The 21,734-nt window shown below is 34.3% G+C and overlaps 1 protein-coding gene across 7 annotated transcripts in view; it reads right to left on the reverse strand.

Moving 5' to 3' along the window:
- LOC138700050 (uncharacterized) overlaps positions 1 to 21,734 on the reverse strand; it is a 139,587-nt gene that overhangs the window by 73,937 nt on the left and 43,916 nt on the right. For all 7 annotated transcript variants that reach the window (XM_069826353.1, XM_069826352.1, XM_069826350.1 and 4 more), the window contains exon 2: positions 8,409 to 8,535. In XM_069826353.1, coding sequence (XP_069682454.1) covers positions 8,409 to 8,535 — 127 coding nt within the window. The remainder of the gene's footprint in view (positions 1 to 8,408; positions 8,536 to 21,734) is intronic.

Here is a 21,734-nt window from a genome sequence, read left to right on the forward strand (position 1 = left end):
ACTGTTCAAATGTGTGTATACATGTGCATGTGAACAGCTGTCAAAAAAAAAAAAAAAAGTGACCACACTCGTGAACAGTGAATATATTCTAAGTACATTTTGGATCACGGTGATCTTACACGATCCATGAGCTTGTAGATGTACACTTGAAGCAGTTTCGGAACTAAGGTGTTGAAGTAGGAGTCATTCGATATGTGCATCTCATAGAGCAGCAGTAGAGTACTTGCTTAATGATTTGAATTTTGTGAGTTCGAGCCCTGTTCAAGTTATTTTATTTTGTTATCATTCATTAGCAATATAAATAATATTCAAGTTTTCATTTATATTCTATTATCATTCTTTAGAGATATAAATAATATTCAAGTTATTTATATTCTGTTATCGTTCTTTAGTGATATAAAAAATAGTCTAATTATCATTTATATTATTATCATTCTTTAGCGATACAAATAATATAAATTTAATCTTAGGTTTAGAACAATACAGCTGCATAATACGAGTGTTAGTATTTTCTTCTTATATTACATTATACTATCCTGTAACACAATAAAATGAAAAGAAGTGACGAGAATTTGAACCTAAGACATTGGCATCTAAACTCCGACATTCTTCCGACTCAGCAACAGTATTTACTTGATGTTGATGCAATGCAACGCATTTTCAGAAACATAACAACTTAACATTCATTTAGATTATATTTTGAATATTTAATAATGATATAAAAAGGTTGTGTTTATGACAATATTTGTAGCTGTAGTAGTAGCTGCAGCAGCAGTAGTATTTGTAACTACAACCAAAGCAATGATTAAGGTATTGTGTGGATACAGTTCAATGCAGGTCTTTCGAAAACAAATTACTGCTCTGAGGTCGAGATTATGAACTACATTTTTTTTTTAACTCTGTGGAATTTACGTCTATTTCCCTATCACATACTGTTCCTTTTGGATGACATTTTAGAAACACCCTGTACAACTACAAGAGTTACATTATTTCTACAAAGTAATTCATATACATGTACTGTAAATATCTTTAAACTTTAGAATCATTGTTCGAAAAAAAGTGTTCAATTGGAGACCGATTACGTCTCCCAAGGAAATTCAGAAAATAAAAACCCAACTTCATTGTAAAACTGGTCATCCATGGCAGTCTCCTGTGTTGATTTCTAATCTATGGGGCAGACAATGGGCAATTTGTGCCAAAGTGCGTTAGTAGATGTCTACTCCCTTACGGAGGAAGAAGAAGAAGAAACATGATTGTTAATAATTATTATTAAGGGTATGTGCTACTGGTATTTTTAAATTCCACAATTTTTACCTGATTTCAATGAAATTTCAATCACTAATTCCTTTCATTAAGATTTGATGAAGTTGAAATTTTCAGGTTTTTTGGTTTATAAATTTGTTCCACAAAAAAAATTAAATAGAAAAATCTATATCTTACGAATATACAAGATTATACATGAATTAATGAAGGTTTTTTCTAGTTTCATGGCTTAACATGTAGCTGACTATTTCGATGGTGTTCATTTTTTGTGCAAATGAAGTTTTGTTCCCCAGGTGAATACACAAGTTTAATTCTACAAGTAGGTGTGCAAAAATCAAAATTATTTTAGTATTTTATTTGTTTTATTTATATAGAAACTTCTTTGCAATATGGGTTCCAAGTTCAATTTTCATTTATCTCAAAACTCATTTTTTGACTCTTCCCCCTTTACCCAAATACCATCGAATTGAGACATAGATATTTATATCCAGAAAAAAAACTGCATTTAAACCTGACAGGTTAGTTTACTAGAACTCAGTAGTGTATACACTTAATGACAGATGTGATAAATCGTGGATGAAAGAGGAAGTGATTTTCCTTGTGAATATTTATATATAACAATAGCGAATATACCAATATTTTTATCATGAATTTTCGCAGAAGAGAAGTTCTGCAGCAACAAAATTAATATTTGCGGGGGGGAGGGGGGGGAACTCAATAATCACATAGATGTAACATTTTTTGGCAGCTGAAAACTGGAATTGTAAGCCAGCATTATACTGTATAACAAAAGACTTAAACAACACGACCTTCTACCAAATATTCTCAAAAGTCAGTAACACTTACGTGGTACTAATAAGTAGAGGGGAACGTATTGGAATTTTCTAATTTTTGTAAGCCAGCATTATACTGTATAACAAAAGACTTAAACAACACGACCTTCTACCAAATATTCTCAAAAGTCAGTAACACTTACGTGGTACTAATAAGTAGAGGGGAACGTATTGGAATTTTTTAATTTTTGCAACTTGTTTTTTTTTTTTTTTATAAGTTTGGATTGTGAATTGATCACACCATGAGACAATTATAGTGGAAGTGTCTATATACATCCGAGAAGAAAAGATTAATGTGCAAATTCTATAATGTGAGGGTAGACTACGTCCACTGCTTATGGAATAATGGTTAGTACGTCTTACTATGAAACTAATGGACCCAGGTTCAAATCCTGCTGGGGACAAATCATATGGTTGGGCTTTTTTTCTGTAGTTTTCCTCAATCAATTCGAAGCAAATGCTGGGCAATATTCAGCTTTGGACCATTGAGTTTTCATCTCGTCATCATTAATTTTAACTTTTTATTATCATTCAGTAGTTACAGGTAAACAAATGACGCTGCAGTATGGAAAAGGATTTAACTCTCAACGCCTATTTGCGACAACTGAGTAAAATCTCTAGTTACCCTGAGACAGGAGTAATAGTGCTCATGCTAACCTATGTAACATTCTAACATTCCAATTCAGCATAAAAAAATCGTTTTCTCAATTATATTACATGTCTGCGATAATATAATAATTCGAGATAAAAGCGAAATATAATTTCATTAGAAATGTTTTTCTCAGGAGTAGGCCTAATAATTGCGAAATTCCGTGGTCTTTAATAATTATTTTCTTGTAATTGAATCAGTTGGAGCTAAAGGGCATTGTCAACAAAAAATGGCATTTTTATATGTGTACTGGAGGTTTAAAATTATGCTAAATGAAATATGTGTGTTAACATAAACGGTGGAGAAAATAATTTTGTCAGACTTCTCCTATTCATACCAGGGCATACGAAGGTGGAAAGCATTATGTCATTGACAATTTACCATTCAGTGCCAGACATTGTGACCTGTGTGGCAGCACTGAGGTAATATGACCTGTGCTTGTTATGATTTCACGCATAATATCGCACTCAACAATGAACAATACTCTTTATAATATTCAATACTTATTCTGTTAGTGACACTGTATGTTGTGTTCTATTTTGTATCGTAAATTTTGTGCCAAAAGTCTCCAAAGAGGGAAAAAAATAAATCTAGTCACAAAAAAATGTTATTTAAAATGCTATTGCCAAAGGTCTACTTATGTAAATTATAGTGCACAACATGTAAATGAAAAGAAAATAGGAGAAGACTGCAGTTAGTACAAACATAATATTACAAATTGTCTCAATTAATTTCGTACTGCAGAACTTACGAAAAAATATATCTGATTTGAGACAGCCATGTGCTGATTTTCAATTATCACAATTTTGTAGGTGTTGGAAAAGATGTTTTGTAACACTAGATGTGAGTGAAGATGTGTAGAATTCTATTCTAACAACATTTCATGATTTACTGAATAAAACAGCGTAAGATATCCATTTACTTGGCTTAATTGAAGCAATTCCTGTAAACCAGCGTAGATGCAGAAACTTCGAGGAAGAGGAACAAAAGAAGCATAGTTAAAGTTTTCGACATTATATCAAGTGTGCATCTCAAAAGAAAGTAATATGTCTTAAAGCTTTTCGTGGTTTGCATGCTGTTGGAATGAAGAGTGCCTACAATCTAACTTGCACCTTGTTTGATCAACAAATGTCGAAGGACACATGTTTAATATATCCTGCTACAAATAAAATATCTAATCTAATTAAGAATGCTATGGACAATCATATTAAGTTTTTCTCTATTAGGTTCTCTCATTATGCTGGCAAAGAAATTCATTAGAGCCTATTCATTATTTGAATTTCATGTTGTGAATCGAGATGAAATAATGAATTTCGATACCTAGTGGCCTAAACTATTCAAGAAAATTGCCTTGCTATTTCTAATGAAACTAATTTACTTAGGGGGGGGGAAAAAGCAACCATTCTCTCTTTCATCTTTTAAACAGTTTAAATATTTCAGTAACAAGGTTGGGATAGTTGAAACATCTGCTTTTATAGATTCTCCAATAAAACACACATTCTCTCTGGGAAAGCCTAAGTTAAAATTTCTTTGTACAATGCTTCAATAAAACCATATTGTGATGGGAAAGTACAAATTAATTGTAAAAAGATACAGGATATTAAAAAATTAGTTAAATATGTGAAACCTGAAGCAATGAATTTTATGAAGAAATTCTGAAATGGCCTGCTAGAGATATTGCTGCCAGAGGAGAAGATTAGACATAAGTAATGGATAGAGAATATAACATGTAAAATATATCAACTGTTCCTTTTGCTAAGTTTTGCCATAATTTGTTTTAAAAGGACCTGTGTTGATGACTTTTTATATAAGTAAAACTGTTATTGTCTACTGGGTATCTGTTATTAATTTCCTGCATAGAATTCAAAACTGAATTATTTTATTATTTTAGTACTAGATTAAAAAATTGACTGCTTCCTAACAATATTTCATGCTTGAGAAACATATATTGGTGAATAAAACCTGTAACTTATCATTATTAAATTTTAAACTGATTTAATTCTTGGAAATCAAATATATATATATATATATATATATATATATATATATAAAAGTCTGTCATTTAGTCTATTTGTGTAACAGATAGGACTATTTTAACTGTGGAAAGAAATTTATATAGATATCTTGAAGCCATAAATTTTCACCTGAAAATGTTTTCAATTGGTAATTAGGCTATGTAAATAATTAATTAATAAGTAGTATCAGCTATTTAACACCTTTCGCCTTTCCTTCTGCTGAGCGAACTGATCAGTGATTTTTGACAAGTCCATCTTCTCCAAAATGTTTCCTTCTGTAGAGATAATAGCTAGTGAGTTTAGACAATCGTCAGTCATGTTTGTACGGAAATAATTTTTTTACATTTCTCAGGCATGAGAAGGCTTGTTCCACTGAGCAGTTGGATGCTGGCATGCAAAAGAACATTAGAAGACCAATGTCAACAATAAGGTAAATTTACTGTAGCCAGTGTTCCCAATATGATTTATAAATAAAATTGTCCACAAGTTACAGTTACATACCACATTTACTCAGCTTATAAGATCCCCCTTTCCTCTACTTTTACTTCCAAAATTGGGGGAGGATGTGTTTAATAGAACTATTTAGTTTGGGAGAGAATTAAATCTATGCTCTTTGTATTTTATGCAACATAACATAGATACAGTGAAACCTCTCCTTACAGACACCTCCAAGATACGGACACTCCTCATATACGGACAAATTTTTATGTCCCAACTGGAATAGTATAGAAATAATGATAAATTTAACTCTCGTTTATGGACACTCTCAGACACGGACATGGACAGCTGTTTCACAGTCCTAAAGCTTGCTTTACCTCCTGACTGCGGACAGAATTTGGATTCCAAGACCAAATGAGGGACTTAGAACAAAAAGCAGGTAAGTGACGGAAACCTAGCTTTGAGAAAATTACAGTTAAAGTTCTACATGCAATGAAATATTATACACTAGTTTGGTGAAATGATGCCCATATAGCAGCACTGCACAGTGTGATCACTTACCTGATTTTATCCCAAAGAAACATCCTTTTGAGCTATCACAACACGCACTTACCTCATTTTTTTAATAATGTCACTTACCTGCTTTTTGTTCTAAGCCCCTCAAATGTGTTTCAAAAATTGAAACTGTAGTTTTGAGAACTGTACAGAAATTCCTTAACATGAAAGAAGACAATAAGGGTCTCATAGGCTAGCACTAGCCCAGCTGGCTATCCCTTGTTAGCTAGAAGGGGGTGGATAAACAAAATCATAAAATTTAACCTGTTTGATGGGTCCAAGATTTCTGCGATTGTGAAATTGTATTCGACACAGTCATGATAGGGTTAGTAGGATTATTCTCTTCACTTCAATCAGTTGTTCTATTTCGAGAGACATGGCACCTGAACGTAAAGGTTAAGTTGAAAACTGTAAATTACAGTACTGCATAACTGTAGACCTAGAATAAAATTTCATGGCACAGTACTGTATTTTCCCTTTTCGGTCTTATCTACTGTAGTTCAAAGTTGCAAAGAATTTACTGTTGAACAATAGACTGTATTTAGAATTAAACTACAGTGATACATTTCATTTAAAGCGTGAAGGGATACATGATGCATATTATAAATTTACTGTTAGACTGGGGAGCCTCCCTCCCAATAAAGGACAACTCCCAGTTGCGGACAGATTATTACGTCCCTTCTATGTCTGAAAATGAGAGGTTTCACTGTATTTAATTAAAACGAAGTTACAAACGTTTCTATTTTGACACTCAAAAAGTAAAGGGGGGGGGGGCGGTATTATAGGTGATGGGATCCTATAACCAAGTAAATACAGGATATTAAAATTAGCTGAAAATTCCCAATTTTCCACTTAATTTTTATAAATGTTTAGATGAGTGAAAAGGTACGGTACATGCTTTTTGTTTATGTAGTCATGTAGTAGTACAAATGAGTAACAGATGTTATTTGCACTTAGAAAAACATGTTATATAAACCACTATAAAATCTCAATTAAAGCACATGCCATAACCAAAAATTGTGAAAAGCGAGCATCTGGCCAATCAATTTCAAAATTGCCAACTTTCGAACTCTCCTATAGTTCAAGATATCACTTTAATTCAAAATATTAAGAAATGAATAGTAGTGGCCTTCAACTTTACGAGGCAGAGCTGTTATTTAAAAATTTGCTGCCCTAAGCAGCTGCCTACTCTACCTATGTGTAAATTTGACCATAATACTACATACAACATTTAATTCATCACTTGATGTTATACATGAAACAAAAGTATGAAAAAGAAAACTGTTCGATCTACAGAGTGTCCCAAAATGATTACCCTGATTTCCGACTTTTATTGCTTTCCACTGATGTCATTGATTTCTGATTTTCCTTTGTAAGTGAGATGGTGCACTTCTAAAGTTTTGGTGTGGCTATGTGCTCCAGCTCCCAATTCCGTCACTAGGAGCGCTATAGCTACTGAATATGTGAAATGGCTTCGCTACAGGAAAAGACACAGTGTGTACTGTATAAATTTCATGAAAGGATCCCAGTTAGGGGAGTATGGTCGCATTTCAGGAGAAGATCCGACCAAGGAATGAGAGTTTTTCCCCCAATTTTACAACCAACCCTCAACAAGGGATCAGTCAGCCAATGGCTTAGTCTTGTTTATCCCAGTCAGCCAATGACACCACCCCCATCCACCTGCTCCTTCAGAAGCGCTGAGTTACTAACTTATCCTTTCCTCTTGCCCCGCAAGGACTATACTCCCCTCACAGGGATACTTTCAATTGGTACAGTACACACTGTGTCTTTTCCTGTAGCAAAGCCATTTCACATATTTAGTAGCTATAGCACGCCTAGCAATCCCTGTTAGGGGAATATGGTCGCATTTCAGGATAAGATCCGACCAAGGAATGCGAGTTTTCCCCCACTTTTACAACCAACCCCCAATAAGGGATCGGTTTGCCAATGGCTTAGCCTTGTTTATCCTAGTCAGCCAATGACACCACTCCCATCCATCTGCTCCTTCAGAAGCATTGAGTTACTAGCTTACCTTCTCCTCTTACTCCGCAAGGACCATACTCCCCTCACAGGGATCCTTTCGTGGAATTTGTACAGTACACACTGTATCTTTTTCTATAGCAAAGCCATTTCACATATTCAGTAGCTACAGCACGCCTAGCAACATAGCCACCAAAACTCACTTATAAAAGAAAATCAATAAAAAATCAGTGACATAAGTGGAAAGCAATAACAGTCTGAAACCAGATAATCATTTCGGGACAATCTATAGTTCTAAGTAAATCGTCACTTTGTGAATTTTTTAAAATAAAAAGCCATTCATTTATTTTTTTGTAAAATACCTAGGCCCTAATTATATTTCATGTGCATTATTCCTCGAAATAATGAATCATAGATACTGGCTATGACAAATTGAATCCAATAGTTTAGAAGAATGCCAATAATCACTCTTTTATGGCGTCAGAAATGCTGATTTTCGTGAAAATATTAAACAGGTTTTTGCAGCATTACAATACTTTCCCTTACACTTCATAAAATTAAATTTTATAAAGGAATTTTAAATGAGTTAGTCATAATACAAATGAGTCCATTTACTTCATCTATAAATGTGTATTTAATTCTAGGATACATATTGATAGACAATATGAAACTTACCTAACCATAGGTGTTGCTCTCTGAAGAGCTGTACCCCAACTCTCCACAAATTCATAATTCTTTCTTTTACTGTACTGAATTACATCGTTGGCGAGATAAAACAGAGTCAAACGATGTTCAATCTTGACTGTAACAGAAGAATGCAAATATTATCAATTAACATATTAAATTATAATTATAGACTTTTTTACCTGTAATAAATTTTCATTTCTCCTAATTGTAAGAGCAAACCTAATTTCTCGTCTGACTGCATAAAGCAAGTATCTCACACATTAATACTGAATAGCTAAATGACTATGTTTCATCAACTAGACACACTGGCATTCAAAGATACCTGACCTAGAATTTTATTGACCTAGGATTCCAAGCAGTCCAGAACAGGGACATACAGTACATGCCCCAAGACAAATTTAGTATTGGTCTTGGAAGATATTGTACTGCTTTCCAGACAGATATATTTGCAATCCTGACATATGCTCAAGAAGAAGTTTAGAAAATCTACAAAAACAAGCATATTCTCATCCTCACAGATAGTGAAGCTGTCCTTAAAGAACTTGACTCCTACCAATTTAAATCTGGATTTGTGTGGAAATTCCTTCAGATCTTACTGGTACTGTCACGGAATAACTTCATAGAATTACGATGGGTGCTAGGTCATTAGGATATTGAAGGAAATGAAGAAACTGACCAAGAAAGGTGCTAATAGCCCCTCTATTGGGCCAGAACCAATCTGCAGAATCAGCAAATCAAGAGCAACAAAAACATGAGCAAGAAAGGGACACCGAAGGAAATGGTTAGCTTATCCTAGTCAATCTCTTGGCAAAGTTTTGGTCAAGAATTCCAGTGTAGCATTCACTAGGTCTCTCCTACATTTAAGTAGGAAGAAACTGAAGAGAGAAGTTGCATTCATCACTGGGCATGGACATTTCAGGAAACATCTATAAACTGTGGGACTCTTTTGCAGAGACCTCATCTGTAGACTATGTGGACAACATACTGAAGCTGGAAAACACATACTGCTCGAGTGTGAAGTCCTGGAAAGGAGGGGGTTCCAGATATTAGGAGCTTCTTCATTGGCAGTATGGAAGATCCTTACATAGGAGTGAGGGTCCAAGAGCTTGTTAGTGGGTTATTTCACGACGCTTTTTCAACTGCTATGGTTATCTAGCATCTGAATGACATGAAGGTGATAATGCTGGCGAAGTAAGTCCAGGGTCCAATGCTGAAAGTTACCCAGCATTTTCTTTAGTGGGTTGAGGGAAAACCCCCGAAAAAACCTCAACCAGGTAACTTGTTCCAACCAGATTTGAATCTAGGCCCATTCATTTCACAGCCAGGTGTGATAATCGTTACTCCACTCCTGGAGCTTATTAAAACCTAGAACTGGAACCTCTATGAAAGGTTATGGGTCAGCTCAATAAGCCTTGAAGCTGATGTGTGGGAGTCAATTAAGTTTGTAAATAATCCTCCTTTACTACTACCACTAGCACTAGCAAACTTTATAGCCACAGGACGTCAAAATCAAAGACTATGTACAGTCTTAGAAAAATATTTTGTTGCACAGATACTTCATAAGTCCAAGAAAGGAGGCAGAGTGCATGATCAGAGGACAAGCGACCTGGTTCATAAGAAACACTTCTACATATGCAGAACACATCACAAATGCTAACCACACATACAGAGACATCAACACAGACATGGAAATTCTACACATTCAACCAAAAAGCCAGAAACTAAACACACTAGAACAATACGAAATATACAGACACACAAAAACGCATGCAAATGAAATTCTCAACACACAACTCAATTTCAGAACACACACACTCTTTGACTCCACATTACACTACACAAACACAACCCCGCAGGAAACAAAACAAAAGGCACCAAGACCAGCAACAATCAGTTCTGAAGAAGGTCAATAACAGACCGAAACATGTTAACCAGGTATGATAGAATTTAACACGAGAAAGACATATAATACATATTCTGAAGTGATATAGTGTTAAAAGTTGTGTAATCAAGATGTATAAAATTAGTTTTGTTTCGTTGTATGTCTGATCATGTGCACTGCCTTCTTTCTGGGACTTATAAAGTATCTGTGCAAAAAAACCTTTTTTTTTTAAGACTGTACAAACAAATGAACCAACTTTGAAATAGTTCCACTAGTTCTCAACAGGTAACACCATTACTGTAATATATTCACTTGTCATAGCTTTACATCATCAAAGGAAACTAACCATTAACCACTGAAATCGATATTTATCTCTGAAGCAAATCGAAGAATTAGAAGATATCCTTAAAATAATATATTTTTACATCTCTAAAATATTTAGATATGAATACATAAAATGAGTGGAAGCAATAACATAAAATTACATTATTTCTTTATTCATAACATACTCTGTACTTTGTTCATATGTGCACGTGCACGCACAAACACAGATATACATATATCTGTTGTTATGGATTCTAGTTATACGAACAAAATGATTCTGTCCTGCCGATGCCATATGCTTCGGAGTACTAAGATAGAAAATGACAGTCAAAACGGGGATCAATTGTTAGCAACAGCATCTTTTCAAATTTGTTTTAGTAGCCTATATTTATTTTACATGCTGTTGGTAATACTGACTTATCTGCACCATCTATACTTACAAGTAATAACTAATGAACCCACATTTACACGAACAAATTATCAATCACTATCGATAAGTAAGAGTCAGATATCTAGATATCTTTGAACTTTAGTGTACTCATCTTGCTTGTAATTTTCCAAAGTTGTAAAGACAAATTTTGAAATGAACCTACAAGAAAGAGGTAACTGTTATATATACCTCTTCACAAAGATTCTTTCAATCTTTTAATTCACTTCATAAAGCTACTAGAAGTAACAGAAGTAAGAGTTTAGAAGAGTAGAGGAGTCAAATTCCAATGACTATGCAAGAGCATAGGTACTGTTAGCTGACAAAGTGGATGATAGACCCAAAACTGAGGGTAGAGCTGGGGTGAACAATGGCAAATTAGGGACCTTGCCATTGGAGGAGGGAGGGTTGAAATGTTTCAGAAAGTTTTCAGTCTCTTCTCTTCTAAAATTCTTTAGTTCCCTCAGTGGGACAGTTTACTCTAGAATGATAAATGTGGACTATAAATTTGAAGCTCTTACAATTAGTTGGAAGGAAATGAGAACCTTCTTGATTTTATTCTCTCTTCTTTTTCCCTTTGTTTATTTAATCAGCACATTATTTAGAGTGCAATGGCAGAAAGTTATTTTGGTTCAATATGCGCCAAGATTTCATAATAAAAACCATTTCATACTTTTTAGTGACAAAAAGATCTACAGGCTACACTATGGTAATATAAATTTGGCCAAAATAACATTTCTCACGCTCTCTTTCACATCATAAGTTGAAGCTTTTCTTAGGTGGTGAAAGTGGTTCCATTTAGATTTTTTTTTTTGACATCTTCATGCCAAATGCTTATTTCAACTACCTTTTCCTCGAACAGTAATCAAGCAATTATAACATTTGAGTTACTTTCAGAAGATGATTAGGTCATTCTTAAATAACAAATAATTAATTGCAGTCTGTTGAAACCATGTCTATTCATACGAGATTAAATGTCTCCAACATTCCGACATTATTTTCCAGTTTTATAATCAGAGTTGCAACAGTTTTATAAACAGAGTTGTATCACTCAAGACTTGAGCAATTATCTATTCTGTTGCCTCACTAGTTCAAAAACTGGACCCAAGAGTTGGCAAATAGTTTCGAATTATCAGAAATATTAAACCTCAAAACATAGTTGAAAATGCCATGTTAGTCTTTCCTACTACTATAGTCAATTTTGTGTCCAGTAGATTGTAAACTACATAATTTTAACACTGTATGCAACTCAAAACATTATAATTAAAAAATATATACGAGGGTTGTAAATAAAGTAGTGGCAACATAGACAGTACGAACATATTACTGAACTTACATGGAAAATACATTTACATCCCTTCAATATAATCACTAGCGTGTTCCTGAATCTTTTGCCAAATCAATGGTAATCGTTGAATGCCGTTAGCAAGGTTGTTTCTGTTGATCTCTCTGATGAACTGCCCTACTGCATGAAACACTGATGCAATATCTGGAAAACTCTTGCCTATAAGTGGTTCTTTCAATGGTGGAAACAAGTCATAGTCACAAGGACTCATGTCAGGGGAATATGAAGGTTGTTCCAATACTTCTCAATCCCATCTCTGTAGCAATTCAGCCACTGCTCCTGCGACATACAACGAGCATTATCATGCATGATAAAAGATGGGTTCCCTCTCAGGAAATGTAGACATTTGCGCCGCATAGCTGGACATAGGTTGTGTTCGAGAAAATGTTGGTAATATGCTGCATTCACATTTTGGTCTTGAGATATGGCATGGCTAATAATAACATCTTCACTGTCGTATGCCACTATCAGCATGACTTTCACTCTAGAGGGTTCACATCATACTTTTTTGGATGTGTGATCCTTTGTGGTGCCATTCATTAGATTGATGCTTTAGTTTAAGCTCGTATGGCCAAGTCTCGTTAATGGCAACAATACGTTGCAGGAATACATTCCCTTTGTTGTGGTATCTGTGTAGGTGGAGTTGAGCTATTGTGTATCAGTGCTACTTCTGTGCTTCTGTCAGGTTATGAGAACCTAACATGCTACAATTTTTCTCATGGGGAGGTTTTTCTTCAGGATTTGTCACACAGTTTGATGACTGAGTCCAACCTCGATGGATAATTCTCGTACAGTTCAGCAATGGTCAACAGCAAAGAGCCCTCGCACTAACTCCACTTGTTTGTCACAAACGGACAGGCAACCTGTGTGAGCCACATGTTTTGTCTCATTCTGACCCTTACAAAAATGCAGAGACCAATCTTGCAACCATCTGATACGGTAGTGCATTGTTGCTTCAAGCTTCAAGTAACCCTTGATGACATTGGCGTGCATTTCTATCATTCGATTTTTATCCACAATCACTGCTCAAGTTTAGTAAACATGCTTTAGAGCAGTTAAAAATGGTGCTCTACATTTAACCACACACAATAACAACAGCTGTTGTCATAGAAACTGGTTTTATCATTCAATTCATCGACAATATCTCCAACTACGATCACCAGTTGTCTCATATTGCATGCAAATGCACATTACCCATTTCCGGTGCTACTTTATTTACAACCCATGTATGAAAAGTACAAGAGAAAAACAATCAAAATCACAGTTCTCATAAGGGTGATATCATCTAATTCAGTATATTACTGCAAAATTTATCAAAACTGGTATAGGAGAATTATCACCACAGATAGTCATCCTTTCCTACTTTTTCATTAGGAACAGCAATAAATTTTGCAGTAATATACTAAATTAGGAGATGACTTCACTCTTAAGAGAATTATGACTTCGATTTTTTTCCCCCTTTACTCTTCATACACATATATTTTGGAATCTTCTGTATAACTCACAAGTAAATTGAAAGTAGCTCTACAATTCACTAAGTTCTGACAAAATTTGAAGTAAAAATGTCAGTAAGCTTTACTATTACACAAGGAAATAAGAAATTACAGCATTCCTATGCATGAAACATACTTAATTTATTTTGCTAATTCATATGAAATATGTAATGATTTTTCATCATAATGATTTGTGCAGATTCTTTCTTATATATAATTATTTTAGTTAGTGAAAAGTAAAATTGTAGAGTTGAAAATTAGAAGATGCCATGTCAAGGATGCTTAAACCAAATATGTCATGGGAGGGGGGGGGGGGGCTGAAAATCTCACAGTATCCTCAACTAGATAAAAGCAGAAACGATGTGATAATAATTTCCTAATAATTCTCATTGGAAATGCTGTGAAATTCACGGCCCTACAGATCAATCTATAGGTATTGCACAATTGGTTAATCATGATGATGATGATTGTGACACCTGTATCAAGAAGGAAGTATAAATTGAAGGACTTGCCAGAAGAAGGGCACATATGCACCAACAATAAGCTGAAATATTCAATAGGAACATAAATGAAAAACAAATAACAGCTTTCCTATTCTGTAATATGAGCAGCACTTCTCTTACTGTGTTTCTTTATTTATTTCCAAAATAAAACTCCAGTTTTTGTGCTCTTTTCCCATATAACGATTTCAATAAATATTTTAATATGCATTTCAGTTCAAAATTTGATAGAAAATATTTAAAACTGTGAAATGATAACCTTGTGAAATACAAGTACACTGCTGAACGACTTTAAATGTTGCAGATGAACTTAATCTTGATAAACGCTGGCCATTTTAAACAAATTTCTGAATAAAACTCAACAAGAAAACGGTTAATTAACTTTACAAATGCAACGAAAAAGTAATATTTTTGTCCAATCATGAGAACAAAAGCATTACACTTGGGATAACTGAAAATAATTCAAAGTAACTTATAATTTTTGTAGTGTTTGATAAAGAAAATAATGGACATTAATAAATAAGAAACCTACAAGGTACAGGTAACTCATACTGAAGGGTATTATGAACAACTTTCTTCAAAATGGTATTTAAACAACTGCAATGACGGCTTTCCTCATACAAGAACTAAAACTAGTCTCTCACATCAGTCTTCTTTTGAGGATTCATAGATACCCAAGTTACAGACAGTGGCCTCAATGACTATATTAAGTGTCTGTCATGCTTTATCTATTCCCCACACATAACATGAAATATAGTTGACTGATTTGTAGGTGGTAGAGCACAAAATTATCCCATCTTGTTTGTACATCAGTATTATATATTTCTGTATGCTGAACACACTAACCTTTGTGGCATGTTTCACTACAAAGGAAGGAGAAAGTGTTTCACGCCAGTCTTTGATAACACTTAACTTTTTACAGTTAAGACAAATGAGGAGGTCCGTACCAAATCATATTAAGTCCATCCACGGACTAAATTGAGTTTTATATAATTTTGTATAGTTCTGAATGTACTCTATCATGCTATGAAGTGTGTTTGGGTCTAACTGTATTAAATCCCCTTCAAAAGAATACATAAAACTGGGTATTCGTGGTAAACCATATTATGTCCACATCTTTGTCTGCATCAAACCGTATTCTGTGAAAAACCAATTAATATTTTTCATTGTAAGGTTGCGTTTCAAGTTTCCTGCACTGAGAAAAACTAGCGCCAATTTACGGTATTCACTTATTGTCAAACTTTGTATCAGTTCAGTACCACTGCAGTCCAGTTGTGCACGTGACATTCGTGAAAATGGAGGAGTGCCTATAGGTGAGAATAGCAGAAAAGAGTGAAGAAGAAAACATGACGACAGGAACAAAGTAAACTACTCTATAATATTTATACTATATTTTAAATTATACCTAACAGGTGCTTAGGAGATTTATTTTCATTAAAAAAACTATTTTCTATTAGGGTATTCTTTTTCAATCTGATAAGAATCCTGATTTAACACTATTCGAACCACCATGCCAGTATAGGGAAGGTCAGTTCCACTGTTGTGCAATTCCCACACATGATATAGGCTACGCAGGGTCAAGGAAAGAGTTTTCTCAACAAATAAGGAAGCTGATCAATATCATTAGCATTAATGAACATTGCCTTTATGATTCAATATTACATAGGAGTAAATCAAGGAGTGTTACCTATTATTTACATTAGTTCGGTTGAATTATTACAAATATTGAATAATTTTTTTTTATGTTCATGTCAAACCATATTATGTCCATAATATATCCTGAATTTCAGGACAGTCTGAAGTAAAAGTGATTTCAAATATAATTTATTCTGATAAATTAAGTTCATCCAGTAATTAATAATTTTAGTATTTTAATTTACCTCCCTATGTTGGCACAAACAGTTTTTCTTCTCTCCTGAAAAAATTACACCAGTGGATTTAATATGGTTTGGAACAGACCTCCTCAATTGGTATTGGATTGCTTCGGCTGCTTTTCAATATGATTTTGCTGTGAATACGTTTCCATTTTCTCTTAATTTTCCCTTTTAAGAAGCCAAAGTTGTGATCACATTGGTTGAAAGAGAGGCCACACACATCATCATAGATGTTTGATATCTATGCAAGCCAAAAACATTCACTACTGTACTGTTCTTGTTCTGCCTTCCCCATGCATCACAGAACAGAACAATATGAAAACCTATGTAAACAGAATTAATGCTGTCTAAACAGTTTAGTAGAAATGATGCAACATCATTTATTTTTTTCTTGGCATCAATTTATAAAAAATAGAAAACCAAGAATCATTATTATGTAGATGCACAATGAACATGAAAAGCCACATTACTTCCCTGTAGAACAGCCATGTTACATTTAGTTTTGGCAAATGGAAATTCTAAGAATAATCAAAATTCCAACATCTAATGTAAGAGTTGTAAATGCTTGTTGAACGAAAAATAGATATCAGAGATAATATTAGTACAGTACATACAGGCCTACGCCAAACATCAATGTTATAATTATGCATACATTCCGTATCATTTTCATAGCTGAATGGATAGCATTTTAGCCTGCTTAGAAAATGTTTTGTGTTTGGTCCCTGGCCATGACTGTTTTTTTTTTATTAGGTCTATTATTACATCTTCGCAATTTGAACGTGTATTAATCAGAATTATTGTTTGTTTCTTGAATACATTTTGGGAAAATTACATAGCCCTGAAAAGGACTGCTTTTGGGTGTCCATTCAATATACACACCAATAGTCATTACTGTCACTTGTAGTCAAGTGGGAAAGGATACATTGATTGTTAATACTTGCAGAAGCATATGATAAAATTCAAACAGATATACATATAGACCTATACATATAGACCAGAAGAACAATTTATAATTGTCATCTATAATAATATGAGTATTATTATCAAATGATTACGTATTCCACTCTTTAACAAATGAAGGACGAGAACATGGACAAAATATTAAAAATGTTCGAGTTAATAAATTCAATATTTTCACAAGTGAAATTATTGAGTCAAGAAGCAACAACAGAAGGGAGCAGACACGTTCAGCTGAGTTCTTATGAGTCCAGATGCTGACACAGCAATGGAGGTTCATTCACCATTAGGTAGATCATATAGTGACGAGAAGGTTTTTGTATTACTAAAGAGGGGATATTATTAAGGAAGAAGTAATTTTGAAAGTGTGAAAGTGTTGGCAATAAGCAAGATGGTGTGGGTATGTGTGTCAAAAGAGCAAGAATCGAAAAATTCAATACAAAAAAGAGTGAAATGCCAAGGATACAGCACCTTCTAGGAGATGATATAATAACATGGGCAATAATCCTGTCAATATTACTGACAACTGGAGGTGTTGAACTTAACTCAGGACTGATGAAAGGAGCAGAGACAGTGCTGTTAAAAATGTTGCGAGAAGAAATGAAGGATTTAAATCAATAATGTAAGAATTTAAGCAAAATTTAAATGATATGAAACATATAATAGTAGGGTCAAAACAAGAAATGGGAAAGAGAAAATTAGGAAACAGGAACAAAAGAATATTAAAATACGGTTAAAAATCTGGAGAATTATCAGAGAAGGAAGATATAGCCTAATGATTTTTGGAATGAAGATGAAATGGGAACTTATAATGCAGTACAGTATGACACCTGTGCAGTGAGAGCTTTGGCTGAACCTGAGGACCAGATTGAAGAGGCAATCAGACTAGGAAGAGGAGTAAATCAACCAATTCTAGTCAAATTGAGGCAGGAGAGCTCAATAGAATTTATCATGAATAATCTGAGAAATACGAGACAGAAGAGAATAAGAATCTATCGAGACTACAGCAGGGAAACGAGAAACAAGAGAAAATTGTTAATACCATTTCTAAAAGAAGCTCGAGTAAATGGGTATTTGCAAATGGTTTGCGGTATTAAAGAAGGACAAACTCAAGATTCGACCCAGATTATTGCCAACAGAACTTCTCATCACAAGAGTTCAGGATTAGGGAATATCCAATGAAACAGAAGAACAGGGTGCACAATGAAAAGAAGAGTCCAATTAATCCTGATAAGAGAAAGCAATGAAGAAATGCAAAGGGAGACAAAAGAAATCCAGCCATCTAAAAGGATAGTGTAGTGAATAAAGGGAATGAAGAATGTCTGAAGAAGAGAATAAGTATGATGGCAGGGGCAAAACCACTGCTGGATTCAAGGCAAGACATAGAATGTGTAGTGGGAGCAATATACAAAAGGCTGACTATGAAGAAGAGCGACACAAGAAACACAGGAGCAAGAAAAAAGGATGTGGGGAAAAGGGAAATGATAAATCAGTAAATGAAAATGAGGGGGAATAAGTGGTAGTACAGGGGCAGGAGAAGCAAATAGGAAGGACGGAATAGGTACATAGAAATGTTATAAGGTATTGTAAGAAAATCAGAAATGTATTGAAAAGAGTCCACCATTGATCTTCCTAGATGATGATTTCTCATTTCCAGTTTTTACTACGAAGGTTCTTTCGGTGAGAAAACTGAAGATTATGTTATAAATATAATCTAGAGTGTCAATTTTATGCAACTTATAGAGAAGTTCTGGAAGCCAGACGCATAGAAGTTGATGGATTGTAGAACGATGTCTGTTAAATCCAAATTGATAGGGAGGAATTGCTGATGTTTCTTCTAGAAATGCAGATAGACATTAATGATTACTTTTTCAAAGATCTTGGAGAGAGAAGGAAGCAGACTGATGGGACGGTAACTTGAAAGAAGTTTTGAAGGTTTATCTGGTTTGTGAAGAACAATAATTTAGGCAAGCTTCCAGGTATTAGGAAAATATTCAAGTCAAAGAAGGGCATTAAAGAGAGATACTATGAGGATAATCTGATTGATTATAAAAGAGGAAGTATAAAAGAAATAAGGATATGACTAATTAGCAAAGGTGAATGCAAATTATGTAATGGGCATGCATACAAAAAAAATAAATTTGGGAGCTACCATTATAGGATGTATTTAGTGATGACAATAAATATCATATCATATCGTAAATGTTATAAAAACGTTAATGATGGAATATTAAATAAAAGAAATAAGAATAAAATGTATATAAAAGGGTTACTTACTTACTTATGGCTTTTAAGGAACCTGGAGGTTCATTGCTGCCTTCACATAAGCCCGCTATTGGTCCCTATACTGAGCAAGATTAATCCAGTCCCTACCATCATATCCCACCTCCCTCAAATCCATTTTAATATTATCCTCCCATCTACGTCTCGGCCTCCCCAAAGGCCTTTTTCTCTCCGGCCTCCCAACTAACACATATAAAAGGGTTACATAAATTTAATTACTGAATTTTTTAATAATTTTCGTACCTTTATGAACGAAAGACAAAATATAGTTCATTAACATTTTTGATCCTCATGGAGTTATAATATCAAAAACGCAAATCACAGCCAATAAACCACGAGATGCAGACAGAATCATTCAATAAGGAAAGCCCTGTCAAACTATTAGTTAAAGTAAAATTGACATTGTCACTTCGAAGTAATTTATCACTTTTATTTTATTACATTATCATTTAAGTGTATATCATTGTACTATAGCTGCATGGACTTTAATAGCACAAATCCTTTTATCGAAGTTAAAATTTCGTAGAGCATAAAAACAAGCTACTGAATGTTAACAACAAATGCATCATAAAAAACGGGTCATTGTTTTGGGTAGGTTAGTAAATTGCTATATTTTTATGAACACAATGTTATGACAGTGATAGTAGAATAAAATTAATATCACGTGAAAATACAAACTTAAAAAAAATCCAGCAATAAGCAAGGATCAAACACGACAACTTTTGTTTCATAGAACAGAGGAACTTGTGTAATTTCAAGGGAAAAATTGTTCCGGGGCTGGGTATCGATCCCGGGACCTCTGGTTGAATGTACCAGCACTCTGCCAACTGAGCTACCCGGGAACTCCACCCGACACCGTCTCAACTTTTCCCTTTATATCCACACATCTCGCATGGGCTGACGAAACACCAGAGACCCACATCGAGTGCACACAAACTCTGTGTGACTTGGAATTGTGGTCTTTCTGTTAACGTACACAGTGACGTATATATTATGCAAACCTAGTCTTTCAGGTTCAACCAGAGGTCCCGGGATCGATACCCGGCCCCGGAACAATTTTTCCTTTGAAATTATTCAAATCTGCTTTACAGAAAGCTTTACCTGAAAGACTAGATTTGCAGAGTAACTTGTGTTCCGTAGGTAGTCAAGCATTATACCATTAAACTACTGCTTCAACAAAAAGCCTTTGCCAATGCCTTCTCCACATGTATGCATGGTGAAAATTGCGGGCACGTGAACACTTATTTGTTGTTAAATTCGCGTATTTTGAAGTTTCGTAAGTTACATTAAAATCGAAATAAGAAACAGATAATGGCAGAACTGGGTTATGTTTGTTCTAAAGACATGGGAGGGAAAACAGTAAGTGGAATCATAAAGATAGTATGATGCAAAATATCAATATGGCTGTATAAGAAGATGTTTCTAAGCTGGCCAGTTTTTCCTTCCATGAGTGTCCTTACTTTTCAGAAAGCCTTAAGTTATCATTACACAACAATTTTCAAAAAACAAATTCCTTTTCCAGGAACAATATGCTCACTTGATGAAACATGCAATTCTCTGTGTCTCTTATGTCTTTTATATACCTATGTCTCTTTTTGTTTATCTTATTATCAATCTCTGCCCACTTTTCACCTGTAATTTTGTTGTTGTTGTTGTGGTGGTGGTGGTGGTGGTGGTGGTGGTGGTGGTGGTGGTGGTGGTAATCCAATAACAAATAAATGCGAAAATAAATTATATTTATTTACATATGCAGTTGCATTTTTAAATTTAATGTGATCGCTAATTGGTGTGTTAAAGAGATGAAAAATTATGTAGGAGGTTGATATTCTATCCTACCTCACTGCATAATGTAAAGGGTGAAAAATGATACTGGAGCTATAGATATATTAAACCTCAACTGGCATTGTCGAAAATTCTAACATATCTGATGTGGTGCCAATATGACCCCTGAACTTTTTGAATGTCTTCAAGCTATACTTTTACATTTTTACACAAACTTTTTGCATAAACTACTTTAATTAAAGGACTTCAAGGTAAATAAATTGAATCATAAACTTCGAAGAGAGACAATTTAGAAACTTGACTCTGGAGAAGTTTCGTGCTTCACTGGGTGTGTTGCATTTTAGTGTAATTTTCATATAAAATCTTGAAGATTAGAATTCAATTCAATCCGTGACGCGAACAGTCCACGAAGCGTCAAGACCTACCAGTCAGCTGATGGTCTCATGT

The sequence above is a fragment of the Periplaneta americana genome, chromosome 5, assembly GCF_040183065.1.
Source record: "Periplaneta americana isolate PAMFEO1 chromosome 5, P.americana_PAMFEO1_priV1, whole genome shotgun sequence".
In the NCBI taxonomy this organism is placed as follows: domain Eukaryota; kingdom Metazoa; phylum Arthropoda; class Insecta; order Blattodea; family Blattidae; genus Periplaneta; species Periplaneta americana.